The sequence below is a fragment of the Rhinolophus sinicus genome, chromosome 14 (genome assembly GCF_057876585.1).
Source record: "Rhinolophus sinicus isolate RSI-liver-muscle chromosome 14, RSI-T2T, whole genome shotgun sequence".
NCBI classification, from domain to species: Eukaryota; Metazoa; Chordata; class Mammalia; order Chiroptera; family Rhinolophidae; genus Rhinolophus; species Rhinolophus sinicus.
In genome coordinates, this window is record NC_142514.1 from 123,336,284 (window position 1) to 123,358,726 (window position 22,443).

General features: G+C 42.0%; 1 protein-coding gene across 6 annotated transcripts in view; it reads right to left on the reverse strand.

Annotated features, from left to right (window-relative positions):
* AMOTL1 (angiomotin like 1) overlaps window positions 1-22,443 on the reverse strand; it is a 154,938-nt gene that overhangs the window by 21,198 nt on the left and 111,297 nt on the right. For all 6 annotated transcript variants that reach the window (XM_019737546.3, XM_088791502.1, XM_074335585.2 and 3 more), the window contains one exon: window positions 3,731-3,876. In XM_019737546.3, the coding sequence (XP_019593105.2) occupies window positions 3,731-3,876 (146 nt within the window). The remainder of the gene's footprint in view (window positions 1-3,730; window positions 3,877-22,443) is intronic.

The following is a 22,443-nucleotide window of genomic DNA, read 5'->3' on the forward strand; positions in this document are numbered from 1 at the left end:
AGAGAGGAAAAAGGAGCACAGTGATTCTCAAAGCTGGGGCGGAGGTGGGGGGTCAGACTACCTGGAGATCCTACTTAAACTACTGGTGCATATACCCTCCCTACCCCTATCACTCAGATGTGCTGGGACAGAAAAGGTTTAGTCAACGGTCACCAGTTATACCCAAAGCATTGGGATGCTTGGAACTGAAGACCTTACTGGGGGCACCTGCTTTCAGTTATGTATAGCGCTGAGCTCAATCCTTGGTTATTGCTTAGCAATTATGGCATTTGCTGGCATTGGAAATGAGATTAAGAGTCTTTAAGGAAATCCCTATTGCTAATGTTTTGAGGAAATCCTTATTCTATAATGTTAACAGAAAAATCCAGAAAAAAAATTATATACGAGGTCTGACAATTAAGTTTGAGAACTTGTTGCAATGATGTTGCTAAACTTTTTTGATATCAGAGGGATTATTCATTAAGAATTTGTACCAACTGGACAGTTAACCAAGTTTACTATTTGGAAGTGCTGAAAAGGCTGTATGAAAAAGTTAGACGACCTGAACTTTTCGCCAACAATTCATGGCTCTTGCATCACGACACTGCACCAGCTCACACAGCACTGTCTGTGAGGGAGTTTTTAGCCAGTGAACAAATAACTGTATTGGAACACCCTCCCTACTCACCTGATCTGGCCCCCAGTGACTTCCTTCTTTACCCGAAGACAAAGGAAATAGTGAAAGGAAGACATTTTGATGACATTCAGGACATCAAGGCTAGTATGGACAACAGCTCTGATGGCCATTCCAGAAAAAGAGTTCCAAAATTACTTTGAAAGGTAGACTAGGAACTGGCATCAATGCATAGCTTCCCAAGGGGAGTACTTCGAAGGTGACTCTAGTGATATTCAGCAGTGAGGTATGTAACACTTTTTCTAGGATGAGTTTGCAAACTTAATTGTCAGATCTCGTACATTATCACAACTATATCTGTCTGTCTATCTGTCTATCTATTTACCTATCTATGAAAAAAGACTGAAATACTTAAAAGCATTAACTATGTTTATCTGTATGGCAGAATAGTAGCTTCTCATTTTCTTTATTCTCTTCTATATTTTTCAAATTTTCTATAACTACAAATTATTTGTTAATTTAGAGAACTGTGTATGTATTATATATGCATACCCATTGTATATGTGTAAGTAAATATAAAAATTTATTATAGATATTTGTAGAGTAACTTCCTCCTAAAGACTTCAGAGCCTTTCTAGATGAGTAGTTGACAGGCCTGAAGAGACAGGAACACTCAACACAATAACTGAGGAGGTGGAAATTAAGGTAAAAATGATTTAAGTAAATGTCACATCAGGTAAGGACTGAGAATCCTGATCAACAACTGCTAATTCTGACCCTCAGACTTTGTTTTCTCCCAATTAGGAGTTTGGCCCTTGTTCATGAATCCCAGGCACCTTCCTAACCTTCTGGGAACTGGCTGGTGCCAAAAATCAGGCTGAGGCATTTACTTCTCTGGTACCAAGTGAGAAGACACCAGATACTCTTTCCTGTCATCCTGCACCCGGTGTGCAGACGCCTTGCAGGTGACTCAGATCCCGAGTTCAACCCCCGATTGCACTGTTGGAACTTACGAGTGCTGTGGGAGCTTACTGGGAAGGGTGGTTTCTGACTCAGCAAGCAGGCTGCCATGAGCTATGCCTATATCCTAGCCAAAACTCAGGACTACAATGGAGGAGGTGCTTCTGATCTTTCATCGGAGGTGGGGGTGGGAAACAGCAACTTTACAGCCTTTTTTATACTTGCTCTTGGGGTCAGTTTTCTTCTGGTCCTTTCATTCACTGTACTTTTGATTGTTTGATTCAGTTTAACAGACACTTGAGCACCTACTAACTGTAGGATCCTATGCTAAAAGCCTCATCTGAGCAAATACTTTGTGACTACCATTCGTATACCACTTACTACATCCTAGGCTGTACACAATTTTCTAAGTGTGTAACCACTAGAGTATAAAAGCCACGAGACTTGTCTGTTTTGGCCCCTGTTGGGCAGATTGCACAGTGTGTCTCCAATACCTGGACAGTACCTGGCATTCAGTAGGTACTCAATAAATATTTGTTAGCTGAATGAATGAATATTATCTCTAATCAACTACAATAATCTTGAAGGCATGGATTTCTCTCATTCACCTTTGTATCAGCCTTAAGTCTAGCAAGGAGTATATTATGATGAGGACGATTAATAATAACAGTAATTAATTTTGAAGCACCGCCAGGCCAAGCTTTGTGCTTTACACGCAGTATCTCATGTAATCCTCCCAATAATAGTAAAAAGGGAAACTGAGGACTATAGAGGTGAAATGACTGTTCAAGGTCACAGAGCTGATAGGTCCGTCCAGGGGTCTGGATTCTAACTCACACCAGTCTGGGTCTAGTGTCCAAGCTCTTTCATGGGAAGTTACGGTAAACACATAATATGAGCCATTTAGACTGAGTAAGGCCCTTCAAGAGAAACTTTAATTAAGAACAAGGAGTGATACCAGAAGCCAAACACATGAGACATTTTGGAGAGGCTACAATCAAACACAATCAAACCAAGATCTGCTATAAACATAATGACAAGAAAAGATCCATAATGGTGATCATAAAGAACCTATCTTCAAGGAGTTCACAACTTTTACTTTCATGGAAATATTGAAACAAAAAAGATTTTAAAAATTATAATTTTCCTTTGCTCCACACACGGAGGAGCTTCAGTAAGCGATTTCAGTTATAACAGTAATAAGGGGTCTTGATTCTTGATACAAGACGCTTATCAACTTAACAATCCTCCCCTTTAGCTGCTTTAATCGTGAACTTGAAGTTTGCTGGGACACTGAGTTACCTGGCATCCAGGTAGTTTTCTGAAGGAATAAACAGCTTTTTATTTTCAATAGCAGCAACAGCTGGCTTAATAACAATCTTGTTTTCTGCATGTCAGGCACCAAGCTAAGCATTTCGTATAGACTGTCTGGGTTCTGTGTCTTCCAGACTTTGGATTTCTACTTTCCAGGTGGCTCCTGCCTATCTCTTCCTCCTGCTCTGACACTGTCTACAGTCTGAATGCCCTAGCTTGGACCTCTTAAGTGGTCATTCCACTTTCACAGTCAGGTTGAAAGGAAAAGTCTACCTCGCAAAAAAATTTCAAGGATTGATTTCATCAGAAATCACTAAGTCCATTAATACTTGAGTGGGATCAAAATTTCCTGGGTGGGAAGGGTCATTGCATGGCTGAGCCAACTTCTAGCGACTGGAGACAGGTTTGCTGAACGCCACCCCTACCATACCCCCATCAGAGGACTTTTGACTTTTTAACTCAATTAAGAGCCCAAAGACAGAGCAATTGAACAATTTCTTTTTACGTTGTCAGTCTCTTTTCTCTACAGGTACCAGTGGTTTCCAGTCCTTCCATTTCTTTCTAGCCCTGCACACTGGCCAACCATTGGGCTGTAGGCTGGGTTTTAGGCTAAAAGTAAACTCTTAGTTGATGGTATTCACGTATGCTTTTCATACTTTGCCTGGCTGGCTCTGGCTTGAAGCAAGTCTGTTTTCATGACTTTTTATTTGGGAGGTCTCCTACTTCCCTTCCCCTGACACAACTCCTTGGCGTTGGCTCCAGTTCAAGTTGCTAGGTGAGGAAACGGACATGGGGGCCCTCAGGGCTCCGCCCCGCGCGCCCCCACCCCCACCTCCATCTCACCTCCTCTTCCAGCTTGATGACCCGGGCCTGGGCGTTGCTCAAAGCCTGGTCCAGGATCTCAATGTGCCTCCTGTGGTCCTCACTCGCCGTCCTCACTGCTGCTAACTCCATTTCTAACTTCTCCTTTTCCTTCAAGAATTCTTTGTCTAGAAGGAAGACGAGAACAAAACCACCTCTATCAGAAAGCACTCACCCTCTGGGCTCACTGCCAGGCTGCATCTGGCAAGGATTAAAAATAAAAAGCACGCGAAGAGCAGAGGGTTGAATTACTGCTTTTGCTCCCTCTTAACAGGGGTGGCATGTGAGGTAAGGAATTTCTCAAAAATCACTGTGAACTCTGGAGACATCCAGGCCACAGTTCCACAGAGGAATGGTACACAGAGCACCAGTGGCCCCCTATTCCAACAACTCACTTCTGTACGACATTTACTTTAATGCTTCAAATTAACTTTTTACCTACGAGTTCATTTTATGCTCACAACCACCCTTATGTTTCCATCTTCCAAGCCAGTGATGAAAGGGCAGGCAATACCAACCACAGTACTAATATTCTCATTCATAGAAAAATACACCAAGGTCCAGAAGTTTAAGCTCTTGGTCTGAGACCAGAAGCAGACGGGAGCTTCCACCCAGGCCTCCCACTTCCGGCTGCATCCTCTTCCCATATGACCCGGCCCCACATTTTCCCCTAGTTCTGTTGAAGAAAAAGAAGGGAAATTGCTCTGGATTTAGGAAAACTGCTTTCCTCTCATTCCATGACAATTTAACTGACGGTGATCCTGTCTCGTTGCACGTGGAAAACAAAGGCTGCCTTGTACTCAGCGCTTCCACACTACCTTCCTACGATGCGTCTGCCATTTTACTTAAGCAGGCAGGGCCAATAGTGTCATGGGATCAGTACTATTTATCAAAAACATTTTTCTTCTTACAAAAGCAATACATTTCATTTTATAAATAAATTAGAATATTTAGATGTGTTATTTATAATATGGAAAAACTTGAGTGGACTTAATCTATAAGACTAAGGGATTGGTTGAATAAACTACTGTAAGCTCTACAATAGAATAGGATATCACCGTTAAAATTAAATAAGTGAATTTTAGTGACATGAGGAAAAAAATCTTCATTATTGACCAGAGGTAGTTGGTTACAAAACCCTATGCGCACTATTCTATATTTTTAGAAAACAAGGCATATACTTAAAACAAGAGCAGCGGCAACAATAGCTAGAAATTGATTTCTATGTGTTCACACCATCGAATGCCTCATACTTGGTTAGCACAATCCTCACAACACAGAGCACCAAAGTCTGGAAGCCACACCAGCATGTGACAGTGGCTTCATTCATTCATGACTTCCTCATGCAGTCATTCATTAATGTTAACAACAGCTATCAAATAGTAAGGACCAGCCCTATGGGCACTGAAGCAATAGAAAGAACGCTGTGCTTAAGGAGCAGAAAATGTGGTTTTGAAAACAGGGCATGAGAATAAAAAAGACACTTTGAGGCTGCAAATACCCAGTTAACAAACTCACAATTGTAGAGCCGGAAGAGATCATAGGAAACGTCACCATCCAGTTCCACTCCCTTTGCTTTAGAGAAAAGGAAAGGAAAACCCAGGAGCGAAGGCAGTTGTCCAATGTCCCCCCGCCAGCTGGGGCAGAGCCAGGGCCAGAATCCGGGTCTCCTGATGTCCCACTGCAACATCCTTCCCGCTTGACTGCACTGCCCTTGAATTGTGAGCTTATGTCAATGGGATCGGACTGCAATGGAACAGCTTCAGAACTGACAAACTGAATGAATAGCCTTGTAAAGCTAAGTAGTGGCTCTGTTGCCTGGAAACAGTGGCGTCCCCTGGAAACAAAATGAGGCCACCAAGATCCCGACCTAGAACAGAGCATTACTTTTGGGCTCTTTATGCCCCACTGCCATGTCCAACTGCCCTCCCCCTTTCTCCATTTCGGTGGCATTTGAAATGCTGCCCCTGAAACTTCCTTACCAGTCCGTGGGGAACAGGCATGCGAAAGGCCTAAACAAATGGGTCAGTAGCAGCCCACTGGCTCTGGGCCCCACGATCCACAGCCCTGAACGGACCAGTGCATTTCACTCTTTCTGTGCAGAGTCACTGCTATTTGAGCACCAGTTTCCTGGGCTTAGACAACATCTCAATGGGCACGGTGCCCACTGGCCTTGTCTAGGCTCTGGAGGGCACCCAGGAGTTACTCAGCAGGCGTGTCTGGGAATGAACCACCGGATCTCAGAGCTTCTCCCTGTTTATCAACCTAAATGTAAAAATTCTTGCCTTCGTTGAGGGCAGCCAAGGACATCGATTTTGACCAGGAGCAGTAAAATGATAGGCTGAGCTCAAGACTAAAGGCCACAACCAGTTTCTTGCAGTTTGCAAATCGATGCTCACAAATATTGATGTATCACTACGACAGCTATTTTGATTTCTGAATTAACAAATACCTCTCCCCTCCAACACACACACACACACACACACACTCACACAGGAGTCCAGAGTTTGCTATTTCCTATAGGCAGTGTCATATTGTGGCGTAAGAATGGTCTTCGGCGTCAGAAAGAATTGGACTCAAATCCTAGGTTCATCACTTTCCAGCTCTGAGGTGCGGTATATAACCTCAGTTCCCTCATCCATCAAATGGGACTGCTGACATCTACATCACAGTGTTATTTTGATGACTGTTGATGCATATAAAGTATAACAAAAGGACCTACATATCTAGGACTTCATCTGTTTTAGTCATTATTGATTCCCTGAGCCTATAATATTGCCTGGCTCAATGAATATTGTTGAATGAATGAATGAATCTCTATAGTGTGTGAAGTTCATTGCCAACTATGCAATAAATGGCAACTCTTTTTCGCTGTTATTATAGTACAGTGGTACTTGGTTTTGGAACGTAATCCGTTCCGGAAGACTGTTCGAGTTCTGAAACATTCGAAAACCGAGGTGCGGTTTCCCCATAGAAAGTAATGCAAAAATGGATTAATCCATTCCAGACCTTTAAAATCAACCCCTAAAACTGCAAATTTAGCATGAATTTTACTATCTAATGATACCATAGATCAATAAAATCTATGGCGTTCGTAAGCCGAAATGTTTGTCAGCAGAGACGTTCGAAAACCGAGGTACTACTGTATTTGGTATTCTCGTGATCTCCTGACAGCTCTCCACTCCACCCGTGAGGCCACCAGGCATCAGATGGCTGGTACCAACCATGGACACCCCCAGTTTCCTTCTCTGCCCAGGCTCCCGGAACCTCACAGTGAACACAAGTGAGATGTGGGTATCGGATGAAGACTCCATCAGCTCTGCAACACTTTGCGGGCCTCTGGCACTCATAGGTCAAAATCTGTCCTGAGTTTTGTGATCTTAGACTTCAGGCTACAGCCATATCACTTAGTATCGCCCACCCTGGCTCAGATCTCCTTGTCCACTGATAGGAAGTAGAGCTCTCAATAAAGTTTTTTAAATGGCATTCCTGACAATGGTGATAACAACTACACCTGTTTGCTGAATGACTGTGCTTCAAAATGGTGTGTTCTATTATTCCCTCGATGTTACTACGTCCTTTAAGTTTGCTGTATGAGGTGGGCACCATTATTAATTTCATTTTCCAGCTGAGGAAACTGACACTAAGGAGGCATAAATAATGTGCCCCCAGAAGTGGCGTTCATCAATGGTAGGACCAGAACTTGCATCTGCATCTAACCCACGCTCACAAGCTGTACGCTGCCTCCCCTGTGCAGGCAGCAGAGAGATGAGGAACTGCAGAGTAACAGAAGCAGGAAGCACAGAAGAGCTCCACTGTAACACCTCTTGATTGCAGAGTTCAGTTTGTCACGGGTCATATCGCGTTTCTCAAAACACAGCAATTATACCCACATATGTCTCCATCTGCAAGTGTCAATTAATTAAGCATCTCCTAGTACGTGGAAACAGCACAGAGTACTGGTTAAAAGGGGGGGGGAATCTAGAATCAAGCTGCCTGGGTTCATATCCAGCTCTACCACTTACAGTTTTGTGACTCGGGAAGCTAAAGCCCTTCTTTGTGCTGCAGTTTCCCTGCCTTTAAAGTGACGATCACAACAGTACCTACTTCAAAATGCACAGAGTAAGTACCTAATAAATGTCAATGACGATAACGCTGTGGTTACCGTTGTTGTCCCAAAAAGTGTGATAGATTCTGGGGCTACACAGCAAGCAGGACGTAGCATTCTGCTCTCAGCCGGGCTGGAAGAGAGGCAAGGAGGTAGGTAGGTAAAGGCAATGTGACAAGTTGCTCTCAGGTGATTTCATGGGGCGTTATGAGAACACACGACATCTAATCAGGCTGGGGGCAGGGAGGAGGGGTGTCAAAGCAGGGAGCCTACAAGGTGGGGTAACGGTGCCCTGTAACTCCCTGGAGACTTGGGGACTGACATATACTACAGCCATTCTAACAAGTCATCTCTTGGGAGATATCAAGGGAGAGTCCCCTGAGTGAAACCACCTCGTAGGAAGGTCCCTTCAGTTTTATTAGCTAAGCCCCTTGGGAGGCTTGGGAGGGATCTCAAGAAAGACCAGCCTCACAATGAATTTTTGGTTGGGCTCCAACGTATATACTGAGAATTCCTAGAACAGGCAAGTTGACACAAGGGAACTCTTGCCCAGAATGGTGTTTACTCAATGGATATGAATTACCCTGGGCTGCGTGGAGCAGGGAGTTGTTTAGCCTGATGGCTCCGGTCCCATTTACACAGAGATGTCTGCTCATACACTGTTTACTCTGGAAAGCACAGTGATGGCACAGGCTTTGTAGCCAGGCTGACCTGGTTTGATTCTGGCACCTTCACTACTGGTTCACCCGGACACGTGGCTTCACCTCTCTGAGACTTCATCTCCTCAAGTGGAACTAACGATCGATTTTGCAATGATATTTTGAGGATTAGAATGACTATCTGTAAAATACCTATCACCGTGTTTGGCACGTAACAGACACTTAAATAACAAGAGCTAACACATATTACTGGAGGCTTATCATGTCCTAGGTACTCTGCCTTGGACTTGACAACAGAACTTCATTTAATATTCATAAATGGAGATCTGACAACTGATAATTCTGAAGCACCATGAGCTGATACTTGTACAAGATCAAATGGTAGTTGCAGTGGGTTAGTCTCTTTGCTTAAAGAAAGAGCGAAGTAGATGGAAACTAGAAATGGGCCCAATAATTCAAAGATGCCCCCTTTGCATCTTACTGTTTCCTTTGCCAGTTCTGGGTAAGGTCCAAAGTGGTCAGTCTGTTGAAACTGTTTCTGCAATTACCATTTGAGTACTAAGCTTAACTTCTGGCTGAATCATGGGATGTTGACCCTAGTAACCTGTCAATAAATACTGAGGGCTGGGCATGTGTGTAGGGTCTCACGGGGGAATGTCAGGGCACCGTGAGCTGTGCTGCTAGTTTTTAATTCAGTGTTCCAACTTAAAGCTGGAGCTTATGAAGAGAGCAAAGCTGTAACCTGGCCCTTCTCAAGTTGGAATGAATTTCTAGGCCTTTCGTGGTCTAATGGGTTTTTGATGAGTTTTTCCCTCAGCTCAGTATTGCTGGAGGGGCAGAGGAGTCCAGCTGCTGCCAGCTTGACCAAGTGGTGACTAACTCACTGGAATGCTTGGAAGGTAAAAACGATAGGTCTTCCTCTCCCTCTTCTTTCAGCTGGAACCAAGGTTTGACACCCTAACTGGCTGTTTCTTTGGGGATTTACATCTATCCTAGATTGTGTGTGTGCGTGTGTGTGTGTGTGTGTGTGTGTGTAGACCTAAACACAGAACAAGCTAATTCTGTTCAAGTTCCAAATCCCATGTGCTCACATAGCAATGCACAACTAGCCCATTCTGGCATCTGATCCTGCAGTTATTTCCCTGGCATTTCTCAAGGAGGGTACTTTATTGCCTTGGTGTGGGAGGAGGGAGTGGTGGTGACAGAGTTAAAGGCAGAGGAGGCAGGCACAATCCAGTTAACCTTCTCTAAAATGCCAATGACTAGAAGTCTCGTTTTGACCGATGAGACTGATTTCAGGAGTACAGTCTCTGGGCCTCTCCGAGTGAAGAGCGCTTAAAGGCTGTAACTAGAGAAGAGGCCACAGACAAAGGAGAGGCTGAGGAAGGAGGGTGAGAGGGATGTGGCTGACAGTGCCCAGGCCGTCTGCGTGCTATAGCAGAGGCCCCATGTCGGCACAGGAGATTCACTGGGAGAGGGCCTGCAAGAGGCAAGTGCTTCCTAACCTGGAACTCTCTGTGGAGTAGACAACTTTTAGAGTGTCCACTCAGACAAGACTCAGTTTTGAAGAGCTGTCTACCACAGTCCTCCATCCACAAAGCTAAGTTCTGGCAGCTTGCCATGTCTGGATTACAAAGCCCTTCTCATCTGCCCCTGCCCACCACTCCAGTTTGACAGGATCAAACCTGAAGGGCCACGTGACCCAAGCTAGGCCAGTCAGAGTCTCCCGTCTGAGGAACCTGGGAGATGCAGGGATGCAGTCAAGCCAGCCACCTACTGTGTTTCCCCAAACATAAGACCCAGCCGGACAATCAGCTCTAATGGGACAATCAGCTCTAATGCGTCTTTTGGAGCAAAAATTAATATAAGACCCAGTCTTATTTTACTATAATATACGACCTGGTCTTATATAACATAATATAATATAAGGTCTTATATTAATTTTTGCTCCAAAAGACGCATTAGTTGATTGTTTGGCTAGGTCTTATTTTCCAGGGTAGCTCTTAGGCCAGCAGCCATATTTCAGTATGTGCTCTGGAAAGACAGACAAAGCCGGACTGTAGAAAATGAAGAATCAAGCAGACGGATGTAGAAAGGAGGATGAGAGTGTATGGTACAAAGGAGAGAGGGCTTCAGAGACACACAGACAGACAGACAGACCCCTAAACACAAACCAAACCTTAATTCTCAGACACACCAGCCCTGGCCCCTGGCCCTATGAGGCCGGCCTGCATGTTCTGCCTGGGAGCTCTACCACACACATATGTACTTAAAAAACAGTCCTTATATTTGGGCTTAAGCTAGCTCAAGCAGGTTTTTCTTTTTGTAATAAAAAGATTACTGAGACACTTACTCATCTTTCCTTACATCTCTACTCCCTCTCCCTCAAGAAGACTTGGTATTAGGTTGGTTCAAAAGTAATTACGGTTTTTGCAATTATTTTTAACCTTTTAAACCACAATTACTTTTGCACCAACCTAATAAAATGACGATGCCTGAGGACAATGGTGACCAACAAGAATGGCATTAATTCTGGGAACTAGAAACTTCTCCACAATGCTGATGAATGGTCTCCTTTTATGCAAAGATGTCTTATTTGCCATATTATCCCTACCCAAATTTCTCCTCCTGTTCCTTCTTCCTCAAGGATCCTTCGGCCCTGAGTTCCCTGTCACTGTATCCTGAAATACAGAACAAATGCTGGGGAGGATTCCATGCCAAGGGGCAGCTACACTCTATGGGGCAACTGAAGAGTCAGATCCGTTTGGAAGCTCTTGTTGACACCAAAAGTAATTTCTTTTTTCTGAGGTTGTGGGAGTGGGAAGATAATAGAAAGGTATTTCATTTACCTCACTATTTGCAAAACTATTTAGATTTAGATTTATTCTGCCTCAAAGATATTCTCTACTCAGCTCATTCTTAACATCTACCCTTACTCCCTCACCCCAGTTTACAAGTCAAACTGATGAATTCAGAAAGAGACCCCCCAAAATATAATCCAAACAGAGCACTGTTTACATCATACAAACATAATCTACTCGCATGTGGCTTACTTGCTGCAAAACAATGTGAGAGAGATGATCTACCGTTAGAAGCCACACTCATTAATTCAGAAATGAAAAAGTAACATACAAAACTAACCCCATAAGCCACTGATCTGGCTTTTCCCTGTCTTTTTAAAATTTTCTGATAAAGTTCCTCAGGTAACTAGCCTTGTTATTTCAGGAAAGGGTCTTGAGTCCTATGCAGTCCCTGTAAGCCACTGCAGGTTGCCATGGTTCCACCAAGCAACCGGAGACAGAGATTGTGAGTGGGCGGCCAAATAGGTCTTTTAACACATAGGAACACTCCAATGAGGGCTTGTCTTAAATGGCTGAGAGAGTGAACTGGTTTTAAATGGATTCTGCAGTAAGGAAAATTAAGAACAGGAGTTTAAACCACATTCTGTTCTGCAGGACCCTGGGGGAGAGAGAGAGGATGGGGAGGGGAAAAGGGATGTTGGGGCCAAATAGGAAGGGGGTGGGGCTGAAAAATGCACCCCTGTCACAAGTAGAAATGTTTTTCAAATTTCGTGCATTTTACACTTTGGGTTTCCAAGTAAGCTATCTTTTAAACGAGAGTTCTGAGTTTCAAAGGCACTGGTTCAGACATTACAGACAAAGATTGATAGCAATGGCTGTTGTTCAAATGTAGGGAAGAAATCTTTCGGAGAGAAGAATCAATATGAGAAAGTGAGACAATGCTTGAAGTGTGAAGGATTTATTCAAATTTTTGTTGCCCAAATTTAAAAGGAAAACAGAAATTTTTCCTTTTACATAGTATACTATGGCAGCAAAATTACTCTAAAAGACTAATTAGTTTTCAAGGCCCATCCTACAGGCTACACACTGCATGAAGTTCTTCTGACTCATTCAATAAAAGATCTCCACAGCTCTCTCCTGTACGGGAGCACCTGCACATACAAGTATACTCTGGGGTGGGAGGCAGTGGTTCTGTAATGAGTCCTGGCCATATTCTGTCTTGTATTCCAAGTACAGTGGCTGAGAACTGTGTCTCCTCCTTCCTAACGGGATTACTTCATAATGTGTCTAAACTCTTCTATCTCTGTAGGATTTGAAGAATCTAAGCGAGCAGAAGTGTTTCATGTGTGAAGAGATATGACAAGTGTAGGCAACAGTTTATTGAATAAGACGATGCTACTGATACATGTTCAAACTCAAACTCAATCTTTAAAATAAAATTTTAAAGTGATAGTTTTCAGATACTTATCACTGGAAAGGAACAAATCCTAACCACAAAATCTTCTATTGATCTAGTGGAGGAAAACAATACATTTCAGTCTTCACATACTTACTATATTTTTTGTTACCCATGGAGTTTACCTATTGCTCGTTAGTATTCAGGCCCCAAGGTGAGTGTGTAGCACCAAAAGTACAATATCTCAGGTATGATTTGGTAAAATATTTGAATACCAGCTTAAGCTCTCATAAATATAATTTTCTCTAATCTAGTCATTGTTTCTGTTGCATTTTAATTCCAGAAACTGTACTTGCACTTTTTGGTATAATTCATAGTATTTTTTGTAACCTACCTAAGTTTATTACATACGTAACTTGTAAACTTGCTTGACTAAATATACACCCATTCATCCAGTTCATCTTCCATATATACTGTTTGACCCTCTGCTTTATTATTATTTTTTTACCTGAAATAAAAATGTACTGCTACTTCTCTGTCACTGCCGACAGCCTAATAACAAATTAGGCAATGAATGAATAATGCCACATAAATATGGGAGGCACAGGGCATCTGATTTTGACTATATACATATTTGTGAATCAATTATAAACCAAACCTAAAGACTCACGTTTTCTATAACCACCACAGAATGGAAGTCCTTTTTCTGCTTACTTTTAATATAAAAAGATGAATGACAGACACTTCTATTTCCAGGTATGACGAAGTAAGTCCCTACTAGATGATTTGGCTCCCTGTGCAGGAAACAACCACAAAACCTGGACATAATACCAAGAGCAGTGATCTGCAGGTAGTGAAAGTGAACGTGGGCAGACAGTGGTGGGGAGTGCCAGCTCACTTGGAGAGGAAAGGAAGAACCCTACAGGCTCTGCAGTGCTATGTCTTGACTGTGGAGTCTGTTACATTTCATAACACTGTACGCTGAGAATGTGTACGTTTTATTGTATATATTGTTTATATTGTATACATAGCTATTGTAAATATAGGTATAAAAATGATCTTAGGTATTTATACCTAAATAAATGCCTAGATATTTATAGGCATATATATTATTAGACACCTATGTTTGTTTTTTAATCACGGCATTAAGGCAACATTATAATATGTACATATAAAACTATGTTTTTAAAATGGGTCTTTTGAATGGCAAATATGGCTTAACACCACAACCCCGCCCAACGATGGACGTTTATCCTGGGGAAATTGTTATATGTGGGGAAAGAAGTGGTTCATTCCAGGATTGATCAGGGAGAAAGAAATGTGTTTTTTGCAATTATATTTTTCTTCCTTCCTTTGACTTCTGCAACCCCTCCCACTGTCATTTTTGTAACTTGCTTTGAATGGATCCTTTTTTTTCTCTTCTTTCTACCAAACTACAGTCTTTGTAAACAAAAAGAAAATTAGTAGCAGATGCAAGCTTATTTGTAATGGTCTAAGACCAAATTTTCTGGACTTAAAACAAACATTTTGTCCCCTCAAAGTTCTCAGATTCCATTAAGATACAGCTGTATGCTCTCACTACAATCCGTGAACCAAAAATAGTTTCAAAAACTAACTGTAAGAAACTACACCACAGTTACTCATTGTATTTTGCTTACTTTTTATTTTTATCATCCAGAGAACAAACGGTTTAATTTCATAGACATTTTGAGAAAAAACTTTTTTTTAATTCTCTAAGCTCTATTCTGGTTTCAACATTTTTTTATTTTTACACCTGAAGAGATATACTGGATTATTAAACAAGGCCTTTTACTATAATTGGTTTTGGTTCAAAAATAGATGTAGAAATCAGAAGCACAGAGTGTGAATTCCAGTAGTTGGAACACACTTGAGAAGAGCTGGATAATTATTAAGTCACAGTACTGGGCTAATAATTTGCAACCAAAGAAGACTTCTAGTACAAGAATTATTTATGTTCACTTACTATCCGTATTCTTCTTGGGGTAAAAATGTGAAATCTTTCATCACCTGCAGAGTCAACAGAGATGACTTTTAGAGAAGGGGAAGGGAAAAATAAGAAAAAGGAGGTCCCAATTCTCATTGTGGTTTAACCACTGAACATCTGTGGGGCCTTGAGCAAACCATTTGATTGCTCTTGGTTGCAGTTTCTTTGTTAGTGAAGCATGGAGGCCACACGAAATGAGCTCTAAAATCCGGGGAGTCCACCACTGTCACCTCCCTCCACCTTCCGATATACAGAAGTGGCTTCTGAACAGCTGCTCAGTATGAGTTTAGGCTCCAGAGTCAGAAGGCCCTAGGTTCAAAACCCGTCTGCTCCACTCACCAGCTTGTATGACCAGGACAAGTTACTTCACCTGCCTGTGCCTCAGTGTCCTCATCTGTTAAGTACCTGCAGAATCTACCTCACAGGGTTGTTTGGAAGATTAAGGAGACAATACTCCTATAGAGGCTGGCATAGGGCTTGGCTCACAGTAAGTGCTCGATTAGGGTTGGCAACTGTTACTGTTGTTAAATGACCACATCCAGGCCGGCCTGAACCAGAACCTGAAGGGGAACAAACATGCAACTCCACCTGAGGATAAACTTAACCATCAGATCCAAAGCCTCTGGAGACACTGTCACTCACAATGGCAATCAGATGGCCTCTTAATGATCTCCAGTTCAGAGGACATATGCATTGCTGGTGACCAGACTTGGGACCTTGAAGGTCCTCTCCAGCCCTGAGACCTAAGATCTGCAGACCTCATCTCACAGGAAGATGCCTAAGGTTGATGTACGGCACCGCTGGGATGGAGGCACCCCTGACACCGCACTATCCAGGCAGTTAACTGCCATGGCTAACCACAGGGCTGCTCCTGCTCAGCACCATCTCCGTCAGGAGCTAATTTTAGATCCCGCTGGGTAACTAAGGTCTGTGACTACATTTGTATGTGGCTGTTTACCTGACATGAAAATAATCATGCTCACCTGATTAGGCGAGTTGTGATGACTGTAAAACTCTACCAGGAAGGAAAATAATAATTACGTCCTGATTTATAAATTAGGGCAATTTACACAGTACGATCTAGGGAATACTTCTTGAGTTCTTCACTTACCATCCCCCTTTTGCTGAGGTTCTTTCTTTTTCTTCCCTCCCATGACTACTGCCGAGAACAGAGGTCAGCAAACCATGGCCTACAGGCCAAGTCTAGCCCACAGCCTGATTTCGTAAATAGTTTCACTGGAACTCAGTCGCGCCCATTTGTTTATAGATCATCTATGGTGGCTTTCGACTACAGGGACAGAGTTTAGTTGTGGCTCTTTACAGACGAATTTTGTGGAATCGTGGCCTAGAACAGTTAGTTCACAGGAGGTAGCCAATAACTGTTTGAATAAATGATCATCATTTCATTGAAAATCCAACAAATACTTATTAAATGTCTTTAAGTGCCAGGTGCTGGAAACACAATGACCTGGGTCTACAGAGGTGAGGATGACAGACAGGGCCCCTGCCCTCACGGTGCATACAGTTTAGTAAGGAAAGACAAAACATGATCACCAAACAGTTACTTACATACAGTTGCAATGAGTGTTTAAAAAGGAAAAAGTATAGGGTGTTGGGGGATTATATCATAGGAAGACCTGAGCCTATCTCAAGATTTCTCTGAGCAACTGCCATTTCATTTGAGCTCAATGTGGATTTCCTGGTTCTGAAATGTCAGGGAAAGTGAGGGCTCTCTGATGGCACATGAAATGCAAATGGATTTCAGTATGTTTTTCAGCCTGTGCTTATTCAGTCCATCCATCCGTCTGGCTGCGTAATGCAAGAAACGTGGGCTGTAATAAAGTTTAGGACACTTGACTTTTCAGTCTCCAAACAGGAACACCAAGCAAATAAATAAATTGTAACCCACGTTCACCTGCTAGAGACCAGATATCAACACATAACCAGGAGACAGTTCTTCAATCAGCTCTGGTTCTTTAAGCACAGAAAATCAGCCTCCGTTGAGTAATGCTAATTGTCACACTTGGGGAGATTTGATTGAACATAAACAGATGCCCACAGCTTGGGTGCACTTCTGGTTGTCACATAGGTTTGAAGTGTCTCAGTGCTGCCTGTCAAGATTGATCAAGTGACTTAAGCACTCACATGCTCTGCTTCCCCAATTCAGCAAGGCTCCATGAGCCACGCAGGCACGCAGCGGGAAGGAGCATGGACCATTCCCCCATCGTGAGTACTGGCAGGTCCTTCCAGGCAAGGTGTGTGCTAAACTAGATGGAGGGAGGCAGGAAGAAGTGTTGCAGAATAAATGTCTTTTATAAAGTCTTCTTCACACTTCCTATCACTGGTTATTCCTCAGAGCTCTGTTGGCCGAATTAAGGGCTTTATTCCTGTTTCGTTAGAGGAAATGGAGGTGCAGTGAGATTAGGCATCTAACTTTAGAATCACTGAGCATGTTGGTGCGAGCCCAGGAATTAGAAGAAGGAGCAACTGGTCCAAAATTATTTGTTTGAGGCAGTGCCTACAAAACCTTATATTTTTAGAATTGTACAGTCCTATGAAATGTAGGGTTCACCTTTAAGGAGAATCAGTTAATTTAGGGCAAGAAAATTTTCTTGATTTAATTGATGCCACCTTGGCAGGCTTCATGGGCAATTCCGTCCCCTTTGCCCAGGTGCTGGTCTGTGGTGTCTGGCACGGTCTACGGATTGGTCAGTGTGAGCATCTGGCCGATTGCTACAAAAACCTTTACATACCACAGCCAACTGTCACCTCCAACTTATCTATGTCAGAGTAAAAGGGAAGGCATCAAGGGAACAAGACATTAACGATACCAATTTTCATGAAAAATACTACGATTCCTGACAGTGAAAGATTCCCTTTACCTGGATAACCAACTACCTGGAAAAAACAAACAAACAAACAAAAAACAAAAAAGGAAGAAAGTAAGGAACAAGGTAGGCCAAAAAAAAAAAAAAAAAAAAAATTCAAGCATTATTAAGTTGCTTCTATTCTGATAGTACAGGTAACCCCTATATAACACGGCACTTCTATAACACGGTTCGAGAACTGGGGAAACCCTCGCACAACACGGCATCCTAGGACACCGTTTCACTCTAACACGGTTTGAGAATTAGAGAAATCCCCGAATAACATGGAGCGTAATAAGAGCTTTTAAGAGCAAAAGATATCTCATTTGAAATTTTTCGTTCTAGCATGGATGTCGTATCAGATTTGACTGCAGAATTTCCTAAATGAAGATCCTTTCACTGAAAGAAGCACAAAGTTTAAGAGAACTTCACAAGTGCTTAGCACCATATAATGAAATTTATAAAGATCTCTCAGCTAAAAGCAAGCAATCTAAAATAACAGGTTTTTTGCAAAAAGTACAGAATAGAAGTCCAGATAATGCTGAAGAAAGTTCAGAGGATGACGATATCTTGTCAAAAAGAAAACACCCTCAATTAATGGTGCTTAGTAGTGACGACGAAGAAAACATTATTTAATACATATTAATGTTATACTTTTGGTGAAAATTGCTTTAATAAAGATATTTCTCTTAATTATAAAAATATAATAGTATGTTTTTTAAATTTTTGGAAACTACCCCCATTTTTGGACTAGTTTTTTGTTTCGTATAACACAGATTTGCATAACACGGCATTTTTTAGGAACCTAACAACCGTGTTATACAGGGGTTACCTGTATTTCTTTTAATAATTTTGCTCAATACCTTGAAATAACCAAGGATAGCCTGGGTTATCTCCCAACACGACTGGGAGACATTAGGCTAAAAGAATATTTTAATACTGATGCTGCATGAGGAGGATTTCAAGTCTATTTTAACAAGGACTTTCCACTTTTATTCATTCCCTCAGTAAACATTTATTGAATGCTAGGTACCTAAAGAGTCAAGGGGTTTCAGTGATGGCTGGGGATGTGTATTGGTAAAGAATACCTATGGTTCTCCCCTCTAGTGGAGGAGATCCATGCAAATAAGTGGTGCCTGTACAGAATGTAGACAGAAAACGCTGTGTAGTAGGAGTTTGGCACTGAGTCAGGAGGAGCTGCAAGCGCTGGCAGGCGCAGAGGAGGTAAGCCAGTGTGCCCCTACGTGACCACATCTAACCTGTCCTTCCTAACGAAGCCTGACAGGAACCCACAGCAGGAGGTGATGAAACCCAGCGAGGATTCAGAACAATCTGACGCTGCGTGTGAGTCAACAGAATTAATGTTTATATCACTGTAACTTCTGCTTTGTGTTTCACACGAACCCTTATAGGAAAGACAGAAGCTAAAGGGACTTTATTTTAAGGAAATTATTTTAGTCTCTTTTACATTCTGTAAGAGAAAATCAAAGTACCTAAAATAAAGAATTCCACGGTAAGGTGATGATTACAAGACACAATGAAAATGGTAAATGATTATTATTTTTAAAACAGGTGGTCCAATAAATCTTTGTCAATTTTTAAATCCATGGAAATTACAAGGGAAATCAAATCCATATACTCATTGATATCCATTACTCATCAATTTAAACAAATAATTGAATGTTTAAAAAATCTTTTTTTCTTAGACAGAGATACCATTTAATGGCCAGACTCTAACTCACATAGACTGAAGTTTAACCTGATGGGCTTAAACCCTCAGGGCCTAAAGAACCCAGAGGGGTGGAGATAAGTTCTAGGGCATCCCAGAATGTAACTTGGTTTTATCCTGGAGTAACACAAGCATCAGAGCTAATTGGCTCCCACTTAGCCCAACAACGTAAGAAGATCATCTCTGCCCACCTAGTTTCCCCACATCTAATATTTTATTTTTGGCTTTCTGGCCTAATTATGATGGAAATTGTGCAGGGCTATCCATTTTCAGAAAGAAATGATTTAAAAGTTTCACTTACTGAGAGGACAGAGCTAAGAATGACGACGGTTGTCCCCAGGGCTCTGCCTTTGGCAGATGGTGGCCTAACGGTTGTGTGCGTGTGTACACTTATGTATGTACGTGCACATGTGTATCTGTGGGTACATGTGCAAGACAAATAAATGAATAGAAACACCAGAAATCTCAGTGAGTTAAAAAAGTTAAAGGACAAAGAAGCCCCAGTGTCACACAGCCAGACCAAACAGGAATAGGCTAGATGTCCTGTTTTTCAGGAGCAATTTCGCTACAAAAACATTTGAAAAAATAAGCAAGCAAAACCAGAAAAACAACAAACAAACCTCTCAATTCCTCCAATGAGAACAACACAACACCGTGATGTGATAGAGAAAACAATTCCTCACAGTCATCAAAGTCCTAAGCTTTTCTCACTTAATTCAGTGAGATTCTTTAATATAGACTGATCTCATGACCGAGAAGAGCATAATAGTCACCCTGTTTATTATTCATCTCAACCTGTAGAGCTAAGTGGCACTGCCCAGGCAGTCCACCAAGGCCTTCATCGGGCTCCAACTAAAGGGCAGAGTTCAGTCTTTAAAGGAAAACTACCCTGGGCAGCAGGAACATTCAGCAATCAGGCCAGGAAGGACCTTGTCTTTCCATCAACGGAGATAGCTTTACAGAAGGCCTCGTACTGCAAGAGTGCATTGGGTGTTCTTGGACCTGGACTCCTGGCTTCAACACGAGCACCCAGCAAACAAGTCAGACATGTTATTCTCTCCTTTCCCCTTCCCTCTAACTTTTCCACTGGTCAAGGTGGTTGTCAGGGGCTTCCCAATTGAGCTTTAGCTCCGTGGGAGGCATTATCCAGAGAAATCAGCACTATCTGCTATGCAGTCTTGCCTTTCCCTGAGCCAAATGCTAGAATCTCAAAAGACTCATTTGAAAAGGATGGCTCCTCGTGAGTACACAATGCTTAGAATTCTGATGACTAGGCATTTGAAAAGTATTCCAATAATAGAGTTTCAAAAGCATATACAGAGAATGAAACACATTAATAACTACGAAGACAGGTAGTAATTCATGCCTGCCATTCTGTACCCACATGCTGAAATGAAAGCCTGACAGCACCACCCACTGCTAGCCTTCTGGGTATGTCTGCACCTTCTGTTACATCTGCTCACTTAGCGATGGGCCGTGGTGCGAGAGGACTCAACACGCTCAAACTTTACCTCATTATGGAATCCCAACCTGCTCCTTCTGCTTTTTATTGGTAAAGGGTGACCCTTCATCTAGTTGCTCTAGTCACACTCCTTTCTCTCTCACTGCATTGTTCAATTGGTCACCAAGTCCTAATTTGCCATTTGCTTATCTGTCCCCTACTCTCCATTACTACTTCTGTCTTAGTTTAGGACCTGGACCTCTCTTGCCCAGATAATAACGTATCTGCTAACTAGTCTCCTTGCCTCCAGGTTAGTCCCTCATGAGTTTCTCTTCCACTGTGCCTCCTTAACTAGCTTCTAAAATATAAGCCTTGCAAACAATGAAATCATAAACATATTTCAAAGAAGACATAGGTGAATACTTTTATAATCCTGGAGTGGGAAAAAGCATTTCTAAGCATGATATAAAATCTAAAAAGGCATAAATATAGTTAATTTTAAAAAATCTTCTGCAAAATAAAAAAACACTATAATTAAAAAAAAAATCTCAAATCCATCTCTTGGCCACACCAGGAGAGGAAAAGCTAATGCAAATAATTATAAAGCGTGATGAAGGCACAAAGTGTGTAAACACTAGGTACTGAAAAATACTACTCTTAGGAAACCTGCTTCAAATGATTTGCCTAGATTCAATTATATCACATGTCAACACTGAGACACCTATAAGCAGTTGCAAAATGCCTCTGGACTCTCTTATTTATGCCTTTGGAACACAACGCAGCATGTTCGCACAGAACAAATCATTGCCTGTAAAGCTGGAAGGGCCTCTTTGCCTGCATTATTGATGTTTTAGCTTTCAGCCAGAAGGCTGAAGTCTTCAGAAACATTTCTGAACTCACACAACACCAAACCCTATTATTCCATCAGCCCAGCCTGGGCTAGGAGGCTAGAACAAATGCCCATCAGATTAAACTAATTGGCTTTTCTATTTTGACCTGAACTAAGTGACAAAACAATATGCCCTGACAAGAAGGCAGAGAATCAGCAGTGACACTGCTGACATAACTGCCACAAAGATATTTACTCTACCTCGGCAAATAATCATCCAAAATCAGGTGTCAAAATTCTAAATGCAAATAGTACAGATGAGTCATTTGTCAAACGAAAACTCAGACGAGATGGTAAATCCTGCACTCATAAGAAGAGATCAATTCTGTTAGGAAAGTAAATAATTCAAGATGCTGATACAGCCTTTTAAGTGAATCTGGAGCACAGGCCAATTTACCTACTGCAAGACCACAAAGGCTCCGAGGCAAAAGGCCTACACAGTGCTAGTGTCCACTTGCCAAAACAGAATTTAAAAAATGAAACTGTGACTAATAACTGGAGTATAATCATGAGTAAATTTGGGGGAAGCAAAGGAGTTTCACTCCAGCCGAACAGTATTGGAAACTGAAAATTTAAGCAATTATTTCCCAGCCTTGAAAACGTAGGGCTGTACTGAGGGATCCAGGCATCAGAATAGCACCATTATACAACGGATGGCCAGTGTCGATAAATGACCTTTTGTGGTTCACATTGTCGTTAGCTTGTGAGACATTAACTCCCAATGTTGTTGAGAATGATGATATAGAAATGAATTCAATTTTCTGAACAGCTTAAAAAAAAGACCGTTGGAGTTTTACATT